The sequence below is a fragment of the Bombina bombina genome, chromosome 2 (assembly GCF_027579735.1).
Source record: "Bombina bombina isolate aBomBom1 chromosome 2, aBomBom1.pri, whole genome shotgun sequence".
NCBI classification, from domain to species: domain Eukaryota; kingdom Metazoa; phylum Chordata; class Amphibia; order Anura; family Bombinatoridae; genus Bombina; species Bombina bombina.
The window spans coordinates 502,378,871-502,391,576 of NC_069500.1; the positions used below are offsets into that span (position 1 = coordinate 502,378,871).

General features: G+C 34.9%; 1 protein-coding gene across 1 annotated transcript; it reads right to left on the reverse strand.

The window, feature by feature from the left end:
- Positions 1-9,132: 9,132 nt before the first annotated feature.
- LOC128647071 (olfactory receptor 6B1-like) lies at positions 9,133-10,068 on the reverse strand. Its single transcript, XM_053699886.1, has one exon. It carries the CDS (start codon positions 10,066-10,068, stop codon positions 9,133-9,135), a length of 936 nt encoding a protein of 311 aa, XP_053555861.1.
- Positions 10,069-12,706: the final 2,638 nt, after the last annotated feature.

The following is a 12,706-nucleotide window of genomic DNA, read 5'->3' on the forward strand; positions in this document are numbered from 1 at the left end:
AAGGCACATAACAGAGATTAAACTGATATGAATAGTACTACTTAACACACCACTCCTATCTGGTGGCACATTAGATTGCATGCGCAGTGCCACAAATTTGAAGTAGGAGGACGACCAAGCATCTTTTTCCATCTCCCGGTTCCTAAAATCCATGCCATATACACGTCCCCTGATAGGGGGACAGAACAGGGATTAAACTGATAGGAATAGTACTACTTAACACACCTTATAATAATGCAGAGAGAGGAGTCTGAAGAAGAGGAGTCAGAGGAGGAAGGTGGCTTTGAGGAGGTGGAAGACCAAACACAGCAGGTGTCCCAGGGGGCTTGTTGTCACTTTTCGGGGACCCTTGGTGTTGTACGTGGCTGGGTGGAGGAAGAGACCTTCAATGACATCAGTGAGGACAAGGAACGGGACATGGCTATCTTGGTATCCAACCTTGTGCAAATGGGGAGTTTGCGGTTGTGCAAATGGACTGTTTGCGGTTGTTTGCGGTGCGTTAAACGGGGAATTTGGTCTGTCACTGTGAAGCGGGCGTAACCCTTACATTACCTGATCGATACAAAATCATACCTGATGTTTTAATGCACGTTATTCCAAACAATTTAGGAATGTTAGGTGATTTATGCCCTTTATGGATTAAAACCAGACTCTGCATCAACTATGTAATTTTCTGTGGGAGTTTTGCCATGGATCCCCCTCCGGCATGCCACAGTCCAGGTGTTAGTACCGTTGAAACAACTTTTCCATCACTATTGTGGCCAGAAAGAGTCCCTGTGGGTTTTAAAATTCGCCTGCCTATTGAAGTCAATGGGGGTTCGCCCGGTTCGCCCGTTAGCAAACTTTTGCGGACGTTCGAGTTCGCCGTTCTCGATCGGAAAATTTTAAGTTCACGACATCACTAATGATAATACATTTGTTGTTATTTCTGTTAAAGCCACCATTCAGATACATAGATAAACTCCATGCAAAATTGTAATGGAGATTAAATGCAAAATTTGTAGTTATTCTTGCTTTTTTTTCTTAAAAAGATTAAGGCCTAGATTACAAGTGAAGCACAAAATTGCTGCGGACTGTTGTTAACTAGCAGTCAACGATCTCGCTGCTATTCGGCTTTTTACCAACTTTATTTATACCTTGCCACTATACTAAAATGTTTAACCCCTATCCCGCCGCTCCCGGACCCCTCCGCAACTAAATAAATGTATTAACCCTATCCTGCCGCTCTGGACCCCACTGCAACTAAATAAAAGTATTAACCCCTAAACCCCTGGCCTCCAACATCACTACCACTAACTAAACCTTTTAACCCCTAAACCGCCAGCCCCCCACATTGTCATAAATTAAGCTATTATCCCTTAAACCTAACAACCCGCTTACTTTACATTAAAATTACAACATCCCTATCTTATAATAAATTAAAACTTACCTGTAGAATTAAATTAAACTAAATTAAACTATTAATTAACCTACCCTAACTATTATACTAAAATTTTATTAAACTACCAATTAAATTAACTATATTACATATTAAAAAAACGTAACCCTACTCAAATTATTTAAATCTACAATAAGAAATTACTGTTACCAAAAAAAATAAACTAAGTTACAAAAAAAAAAAACACAGTATCAAAAATAAAAAAGAATTACACCTAATCTAATAGCCCTATCAAAATAAAAAAGCCCCCCAAAATAAATAAAAAAACCTAGCCTACTATAAACTACCAATGGCCCTTAAAAGGGCTTTTTATGGGGCATTGCCCTAAAGAAATCAGCTCTTTTACCTGTTAAGAAAATTAGAAACACCCCCTAACAGTAAAACCCACCACCCACACAACCCACCACCCACACAACCCAACCCCCAAATAAAAACCCTATCTAAAAAAACCTAAGCTCCCCATTGCCCTGAAAAGGGCATTTGTATGGACATTGCCCTTAAATGGGCATTTAGCTCTTTTACTGCCTAGACCCTACTCTAAAAATAAACCTAAAACTAACCCCCGATGATCCACTTACAGTTCTTGAATTTCCTCTTGAAGGATCCATCCAGCCGGCAAGAAGTCTTCATCTGGGCAGCCTTTTCCATCTTCATCTAGCTGGCGAAGTCTTAATCCATGCGGCCTTTTCTATCTTCATCCATCCGGCGCAGAGCGGGTCAATCCTAAAGACATCCAACGAGGAACTCCTCTTTCAATACGGTCTCCACCGTAAACTGGATCTTGAATGCAAGTGATGTCATCCAAGATGGCATCCCTTGCATTCCTATTGGCTGAAAGGTTTCAATCAGCCAATAGGATTGAGCTCCCATACTATTGGCTGATTGGAACAGCCAAAAGGATTTTTGCAGCTCTAATCCTATTGGCTGATTGGCTGAGTCTTCAGGATGGACCCGCTCCATGCCGGATGTCTTTAGGATGGACCCGCTCCTCGCCGGATGGATGAAGATAGATGAGGCTGCAAGGATGAAGACTTTGCTGGCTGGATGAAGATGGAAGAGGCCGTCCGGATTAAGACTTCTTGCCGCCCGGATGAAGACTTCTTGCCAGCTGGATGGATCCTTCAAGCGGAACTTCAAGAACTGCAAGTGGATCGTCGGGTGTTAGTGTAAGGTTTATTTAAGTTTTTTGGGTGGGTTTTATTTTTAGAGTAGGGTCTGGGCAGTAAAAGAGCTAAATGCCCTTTTAAGGGCAATGCCAATACAAATGCCCTTTTTTAGGGCAATGTGGAGCTTAGTTTTTTTTATAGGGTTTTTATTTGGGGGGGTTGGTTGTGTGGGTGGTGGGTTTTACTGTTGGGGGGTGTTTGTATTTTTTTACAGGTAAAAGATCTGATTTCTTTGGGGCATTGCCCCGCAAAAGGCCCTTTTAAGGGCAATTGGTAGTTTATTGTAGGCTAGGGTTTTTTTATTTTGGGGGGCTTTTTTATTTTGATAGCGCTATTAGATTAGGTGTAATTCTCTTTTATTTTTTATACTGTGGTTAGTTTGTTTTTGTAACTTAGTTTTTTTTTGGTAATTTAGTAATTTCCTATTGTAGATTTAAATAATTTGAGTAAGGTTAGGGTTTTTTAATATATAATATAGTTAATTTAATTGGTAGTTTAATGTAATTTTAGTATAATAGGGTAGGTTAATTAATAGTTTAATGTAGTTTAATTTAATTCTAGAGGTAAGTTTTAATTTATTATAAGATAGGGATGTTGTAATTTTAATGTAAAGTTAGCGGGTTGTTAGGTTTAGGGGTTATAAACTTAATTTAATTTATGGCGATATGTGGGGCTGATGGTTTAGGGATTAATATGTTTACTTAGTCGTAGTGATGTGGGAGGCCAGGGGTTTAGGGGTTAATACTTTTATTTAGGGTTTTTAGTTTTAGAATTGAGAATTTTTTAATTAAAGAAGCTGTAATCTCTTTAGGGCAGTGGTCTCAAAGTACAGGCCCCAGGCCCATATGCGGCCCTCAAGATAGTCGAATCTGGCCCCCCTTGTTTATTGGGTAAGCCATTAATTTTGGCTGTCATTTTTTGTTTTTTTAGGAGGTGTAACTAAATGATGTTCTATATAGGCACACACAAGATAAATATAAAGAGAAGTGTCCAGTGTAGACTTCCACCATGCACTGATAAATGTCACTTTTTATGTTATACAGTTCCAGAATGGTCACTTCACTTGGCACTCACAAGATAAATATAGACAACTGTGTTTGTCTTATGTGGGCTACAATCCCCACTACTGCACTACTACTTTGGTAAATGTCACTTCTAGTTATTGGTATGTCCAGTTCTGGAGCACTTACTCAGTTAAAGTGGCCCCCATGGGAGAAGAACACTTGGCCAGTGGCCCCCTGATACATTGAGCTTGATACCCCTGCTTTAGGGCAACAAAATGCTGTTTTCAGAGCAAATTTTAGATTAGGCTTTAGTGTTAGCATAGGGCTTTTTATTTTGGGGTTGTTTTATTTTAGGGGACTATAGTTTTAGTATAGGCCTAAGTTATTTTTTATTTTTGGTAGTTTTTTTTTTTTTTTTAAACCTCTTAAGGACATATGACGGAATTTTTCCGTCATAAAACAATTGAGCAAACTGAAAGCTGTGTCCTTAAAGGGTTAAGTGTTTTGTTTTGTTTTTGTAATGTTTAGTGTTTCTTATTTTTTGTAACTAATGAAATGTTAGGTTAGAGGTCTGGGGGTTAGCTCTTAGGTAGTTAAGTAGTGTATGGGTAGTTTGTCGTGAGGGGTTGGGGCAGTTTAGTGGTTAATAGGTTAGGGGGTGTTTGCAGTTGGAGGTTGTGGCATTTTAAATTTTAATAGGTTAGGAGGTTTCTTGTAATGGGGGTCATGGCGGTTTATGGATTAAGTAGTGTAGGGTTCCTTTGCGGTGGAGTATTGGTGTTTTAAAACTTGCTAGCTTAGGAGGTTATTAGGTTAATTGGTTATGGCAGATTAGGGGTTGAAATTGTAGCAAAGTTAAGATGCATGGGGGTGAGGGCACATAAGGGGTTAATAGTTTAGAGGAGCAGTACATGTATATGCAATGTTTAAATTATATGCATTTTCCTGTATAATGCATATTCATTTATGTATTATATAGATTTTAAACTTTTTTTTGAAGTGATACAAAAAACATGTTTAGTTTAAAATCAACATAATACTTAAATGAATATGCATTGTACAGGAAAATGCAAATAATTTAAACATATACATATATACATGTAATATCATAGCTCATATAGTTATAATAGGGATGTTTTGGGCTTTATTTTGTCCCTATTAGCAAGGTAGAGTGAAGACATGACGTAGATGTAGGCGTTCCAGGGGAGTAATCTGCATTTAATTGGGATACACCGCTAGTAGTGCAATATATTCCAATTGCTGAACTGCAGGTTAGGTATAGGGTTTTAGCCATATTTGCATAAATAAAAAGAGAGAAGCGCTCAACCTGGGAATGAACAATAGCATAATAGCTTGTTCTATGGCTAGTTACCACCCTAGAAGCAGCCTCTTTTAGCTCAATATGTGCCTTTCACAGAGAAGAACTTTCCTGAAGCATATCAGTCTGATCCTGACTTAACAGTGCAGTCCAGCCCCGAAATACCAGGCAATCCCTCTCTGAACGAGAGAAACAGCAAAACCCCAGACATACGTTTCGGCCTATTGTGGGCCTCGTCAGTGAGGTGCAGCCATATCCCTCTAGGCACACTGAGCAACGGGTCCACGTCTGGATTCCCGCATCACACTTAGGGAGACTTCCCTAAGTGTCATAATTTGCATAAATAAAAAGAGAGAACGAACAATAGCATAATAGCTTGTTCTATGGCTAGTTACCACCCTAGAAGCAGCCTGTTTTTGCTCAATTTCAGCCATATTTGTCTTGCCATTTTTTTAGTGGCGAGATTTTCCAGTGTGAGGCAGGTATTGTAGGTTTAGTAAAAGTAAGGTTAGGTATGCATTATTTGAAGTGTTCCTACATAGAAACCTCTTTTTTTTTTTTAACTGAGCACACTGTATGTGCTGTGTAGGAACACTTCAAATACAGCCCCCCCCTCCACTGATAGTGGCAATGAGTGGCAATGTCGGCAGAATTTTGAAGAAGCCAAAGTCCCAATTAATTCCTATAGGAGACTAGGAGACACATTAGCACTTTGCAAGTCCACCACCTTTTTTTTAAATATATCAACTTGGCGATACAAAAAAAGCCATTTTCCTGCCAGTTTGAAGATGTTTTGAATATCGGAGCCTATTGGAGCCTAAGCCTAGCAGCTCCTTTAAAATATGTTTATGTCTATTGTATATCATACCGTTATAAAGGTTGCAAGATGCTCAGGATTTAACCACAGTATTTACAATAGATTTTATTATAGGGCTATGGGAATGTGCCATCTAACATTTAAAATGCAGCTTTCAAATATTGTTGCTTCACATAAACTTCAATGTTAATGTATGAAAATCAGTATTTTAGTACTTTATTTGAATACATGAATGTTATTTTTAAATGTTTAAATTTTACATTTAGTATTCAAGTAGTAACTTACATTCTATTTAAATATTTAGAGCCAGATTACGAGTGGAACGGTAATTATCACTCACTCAATAACTTGCGCGTATTACAAGTTGAAATGCGCAAAAAGCAGAACTAACCACATCGTAATCTCGTTAATGTATTCCCCCATAGACTTCAATGGAGCATAAAAAGTAGAAAAATCCTAACACCCTACTCACTCACAAACCCGATTTACATTTTCTCAAGTGCGCTAATCCAACATTCAATGTTCTTCACATAGAAGAATATGTTCTATTTATTCATATTCCTATATATATATATATATATATATATATATATATATATATATATATATATATATATATATATATATAGAATGAGTTTTGGTAAAATATATATTTATAACTACATACATATGATATGTATATATCTCTACAGCTAGCTCAATGTTTCAAAGATGGTTAAAGGGATACTGAACCCAATTTTTTTTTCTTTCATTATTCAGATATAGCATGCAATTTTAAGCAACTTTCTAATTTACTCCTATTATCAATTTTTCTTTATTTGAAAAAGAAGGCATCTAAGCTAAGAAGCCAGCCAATTTTTGGTTGAGATCAATGGACAGCACTAGTTTATTGGTGCTGTCCAATCAGCAAGGACAACCCAGGTTGTTCACCAAAAATGGGCCGGCTTCTAAACTTACATTCTTGCTTTTCAAATAAAGATACCAAGAGAATGAAGAAATTTTATCATATTCTGAATTACTTAACTGTTTCATGTGTTCATCATTTCATTGAGTTTATTTAATTTTTGTTGTTGTTGTTTAGCTGCCATAAGTAGTACGAAAACTTTTAAGAAATACATTTTTGGGGTTCAGTGTCCCTTTAATGAAGCAAGGTCACTGTGTTGAATCTAGTGTTGAATGTTGATTGATATCATGTATATTTGCATTACATAAACTTGATTGGTATTGTGGTTTCATGCTACCTTTTAAATTTTTTGGTTACTGAATTGAAAAATGTCTTAGACCAACAGAATTTTTTTGTGGTAGTATCTCTAAATGTTAGATGTGCTCTGTGGAGATTCCTCACAGGGTACTATTTAAGACCATTTACTCAGAAACCTCTTGTACCAATGTTATTCAGACCAATGTCTCCATTCACTTTGTGTTCATTGTTAGAGTTATATATTTTTAGTTATCAGTCAAATAAAATATATTGAATAGTGTAAAATATGATACATCAAACAATGTGTTAATAACACTAAAATAAAACAAACCAAATATAAATTGTCTACTTCCTTATCCTTACTTTTTTATCTTTCTGCAGTGTTTTACACTAATATTAAGCATACAGCAATGAAATGCTTAAAAGGACACTGCACCCAATTTTTTTCTTTTGTGATTCAGATAGAGCATGCAATTTTAAACAACTTTCTAATTTATTACTATTATCAAATGTTCTTCGTTGTCTTGCTTTTTTTATTTGAAAAAGAAGGCATTTAAGCTATTTTTTGGTTCAGACCATGGGAAGCACTTGTTTATTGGTAGGTGAATTTACCCACCAATCAGCAAGAACAACACAGTGTGTTCACCAAAAGTGGGCCGGCATCTAAACTTACATTCTTGCATTTCAAATAAAGATACCAAGAGAATGAAAATAATTTGATAATAGGAGTAAATTAGAAAGTTGCTTAAAATTGCATGCTCTATCTGAACCACGATAGAATTTTTTTTGGGTTCAGTGTCCCTTTAATTCTCATTTGTTTATATTATATCATATTCTGAATTACTTAACTGTTTCATGTGTTCATCATTTCCTTGAGTTTATTTCATTTTTGTTGTTGTTGTTGTTTAGCTGCCATAAGTAGTACAAAAACGTTTAACATAAAAACATTAGTCTAACCTGCTTGTCTATGGCACTTTAATAAAACTCTAATGATTTCACAACATAGTGAATTTCTACTTATAATTGATATACTGTGAATACAAATTCTATATTGTGTTCAAATTCAACTTTTTGATTTGCATTTTATATTTTGTGCTTCAATTACTGATTACATTTTCTCTGAATGAACCTTTAATTGCCACATAAACATAAATTCCACTGCAATTGTTTTTAAACCTTATTATTCCCAGTCACATATACACATTCTTTTTCCCACTGAGCTAGCAACAATGGATAGAATCTGTATAGATAAGCTTATTAATCAGTGAAAGGAAAGTATCTTCCCTTTATTGTTTATATAATGTTAATTAGCTGTTATACTTTTTATGTGAGCTATATGTTTTAATTCTTTCCCAGATGCAGTAGGAACAAAAACAAAATGTGCCATATAGAAATACTGCTTCGTTTTCATACATCCTAAGTTTTAATGGTAAATTAAAATGGGCATGGGAAAATGCATTGGATCTGCTTTATATACTCAGTAGCACTGTTTCTAACCACCAGTCCTCGAGTACCACTAAAAAACCCAGTGTTAGTTTTCATTGGCATTTCAGTAGCTCAATCAGTTTGATGGACTCACCTTTTTCTCAGACAGATACAAACTATAAATCTGGCCTTTTAGGCTGTGTTTAAGACTAATATTTGCAAACAATGGAAGATAATGCTGCACAAAGTTCACCAACAGCTGTTTTGTAGTGTTTTGTCCTGCTCTAACTCTATTCTTTTACTGTTTGTACTCTCTCCATTTCATATGTTGTTATAGACAGCTGATTCGCTCACTAAAGCTCAATGATACCCCATTATTTAGTAGAAAAGCTGCATACAAACACATAGCTCTGACGTGTAATTGCTGAACACATGAATAGTATTTTCACAGCTCATCTATTAGTAAGGATAAAAAAAAAATGTTTGAAATTATTGCAATGCAGAGTTAACATAATTACATTCATTGTTACCCAACTTTTTATATGTATTGTAATTTTACAGATGTGTTATGCTGATTGAAAGAAGAAGGATACCAAGCATATGTATTAAGAATATGACAGTTAGCCTTTCAGCTTATGCAAGTAATAAATGGAGGCTTACAGTTTGTGAATATAAGACTTATACATGGCATAAAAACATTGTATTCACAAATTCAAGCTCAGTTAAAAAAAACATTATTTTAAATAGGCATTAGTGTGATATGCTATCTCAGCAAATATATTATTACTGTATTCTTAATTTTTACAATTGCCCTCTGTGCATCTTTGTTTCTCAGGGTGTATATAAAAGGATTAAGGAATGGGGTAAGAACTGTATACAATATAGAGAGAACCTTGTTGAACCTGGAAGCATTGGCAGTGGTTGGACGGACATAGACAAATATCATGGTACTATAATATACTGACACTACAGTTAGATGTGAAGCAAATGTAGAACTTGCTTTCCCCGTTTTAGTTCTTGAAGAAATTGAAAGTATAGTGGAGAGGATCCTAAAGTATGAAAGCAATGTGATCAAACACGAGCCCATCAATATCACTGAAGCTAGAAAAAAGATCAAAGTTTCAGTGTTGTGCACATCAGTACACGACAACTTCAGAAGAGGGGAGATATCACAGAAAAAATGTTGAATTTGGTTAGGGCCACAAAATTGTAGCCTGGAAATGAAATAGACGGAGAACATGGCAGATATGAATCCAGATGACCAACAGCACCCAACCAAACAATTGCAAAGTCTAGAAGTCATATGTATATGATAATGTAAAGGTTTGCAGATAGCTAAGTACCTATCATAAGCCATTATTGCAAGAAGGATGCATTCTGTTGAACCCAGAGAGCCAAAAAAATACAGTTGGGTAAGACAAGCTATAGGAGAGATGGTGTTGTCCCCCAAAACTGACATGAACAACATTTTTGGAACTGTGACAGAAATGTAGCAGATTTCCAATGCTGCAAGGTGATTGAGAAAGAAATACATAGGTGTGCAAAGGGTCTTCTCGACACTGCAAATTACAATAATGATGAGATTTCCAGTGATTGTTATAATATAAATAAGGATGAAAGTTAGGACAAAGATAATTTGCTCATCTGGTGAATTCCAAAGTTGAAGGAGGATGAAAACTGTTACCTCTGTATTATTCATCTTCTGCATTCACTCTAGTTTTTATATATCATCTACAGAGAAAGCAAATAGAATATGATGAGTTTTATTATTCCACTTTTATAAAAGCAATTTAAATTTTCTTAGCATAGAGTAAACGTATCTGGGCTACAGAGGACTATTGCCTATATTACTGCATTTATTTTATAAATTATCTCTGTTAAAGAAATGTGCTAATGATCTGCATAGAAGATCAAGCTCCCAATGTTTTGTATCTAGGGAAATGATTTTAATTTTAATATTCATTCTTAGTGAAATCCAACAAATTATGGCAATTTCTAATCAGATTTGGAAAGGGTTTGACAAGTAGTGAAAGCTGAATAGCATTATAAACTTAGAGCAAGCAAAAAGTAAAATATAACAGACAATGGATAGCAAAATACCTTATTGGCAGAACAAGTTAAACTTACAAAAATAGCAAAGTAATAAATATTAAACTAACTTACTATTAACTAATTAACAATAAATAGGTATATTAAAACACACAGTTATGCAATTGTTAGCTTTTCACTGAAGAAAAAAAAAAGCATTGAAGCACCTCCTTATCTATGCTGTAAACATTTTTAAATTCCTTTGTAATACCTAGTTTTCTGGATAAATTTTTATATATTTTTTCAGTAAAATTCTTAGAGACACCAATGTCAAATATTAAAACACAAATTTCTATGTAGCTCTACTATCAAATTTGCTTTGTTCTCTTGGTTATTTTTTGTTGAAGAGAAAACCTAGGTAGGCTCATAAGTAGGGTGACCATATTGCCGCTTTAAAAGGTACACATGGAAAATACATATGTCAGGGCTGTTTAATAAAATGTTTTGTATAAGAACCCTGACATATGTATTTTTCATGTGTCCCTTTTTAAAGCGGCAATATGGTCACCCTACTCATAAGGAGCTCAGGAGCATGCACACATGTAAAGCAGTGTTTGCAACAATGTATACAATTCTACACACATTATTGCAAACACTGCGGCCATAGAGTGTAAAAGATATGCACATCCTCTTAAGGTCATACAAGCCTATCTAGGTTTACTCTTGAACAAATTTAATAAGAGAAGTACATTGGAAACTTTTTTTTAAAATGGCAACTTCTATCTTAATCCTGAACAACATATTTTGACTTTTGTGTCCATTAAAAAAAAAAAAAGAGAGAGACAAACGATAGTTAAAGCAATTGCTGCTAAAATATTGCTTCATATTTAAAACAAGATGCTGTTAACACTTACAGGGCGATAAACCAACACAGAAGAACACTGGCATCTGGTTAACCTGGGCATATCACTAACCTTTACTGAATAGTGATAAGCATCTGAGGTACTTTTAAACATGTGAGAGTGATTAGCCTTTGAAACATAAAGTCCCATTAGCATCTGACTATGATTCCCATAAGATTGTTTAATTGAGCTCCCTTTAAGGACCATGGTATGGCAGAATTATGTAACAATTATTTGTTGTTTATGTTTTCAAAGCAGATATTATTTGATTTTTTTTTATGTAGCCTCTGTTCTTTCCAACTGACTATACTCTAATTAAAGGAGAGGGATTTTACAATTTAGATAGCTTTTATAATATTTAAAGGTTGCTCATAAGAGGCTAAGTGCAAACATTGTGTCTGACTCTGTTTATCAAAACTCCACTTTCATGCATGTTAATAAGCACTAATGCACAACACAATTTCCCATAGACTTTAATTGGGGTTTTCCCATTTAAACATTAGATATGTATTTGTAAAGGATTGCTCTTGATCCCTTAGTGTTTATTTAGGGCTAGATTACGAGTGGAGCACAATATTGTGCTTACACAAGCAAAAAATTGTAATATCAGCGCACGTAAATTTTATGTTCCCCGGAAGCCTTGCACTCACAAGAGCGCACTTCCATAGGCTCCATTGGGAGTCTCATTCTCATCCTGTGAGACACGGCTGAGAACCTAGGGCAGCGAAGGGGGTAAGTTGTGCAGCAAATGTTAAATATATATGTATTTCAATATATACATATGAACATATAAATATTTATGTATATAAAACACAGTCCCCCATAGACATCAATGTAAATGCACTTTCACTACCTTTTTTTTTTCTAACACTCCACATCCCCTCACTTTAATGCCTTATAACTGCTTGTGCATTTTTTTTCCATAGAAATAAATATGCTCATATTTTTTATGTTTTTGTTGTACAGTACTGACCTCTTTATTTGGGGGACATTTCATTAACCAGAGGTTGCCGGAGCATTAACCAGCCACTTGTAATGGCTGGTTATTTAACGCGCGCGATTGGGTTCACGATTTAGATTTAAACGCAATTGGGTTAGCACACATGAAAACGTAGTAATCTCAAGGTATGTTATTTAAATATTAAATATAAATAGAATATATTTATATTTTACATTATTTTAAATAATTTTAATTAAATTTTTAAAAATATTTTATATGTAATATTTCAATAACAGGCCTTAAGGTTTTTGTGTATTAACCCAACCGTATCACCTAAACTGACCTATATCTATAGGAATAGATATACAGGTATAGATACAAACAGATACATATATATATATATATATATATATATATATATATATATATATATATCTATATATATATGTAAAGTATATATACGCACA

What these genes read in the sequence shown, in the direction of transcription:
- LOC128647071 (XM_053699886.1), bottom strand. Translation starts at nt 10,068, where the DNA reads ATGAATAATACAGAGGTAACAGTTTTCATCCTCCTTCAACTTTGGAAT.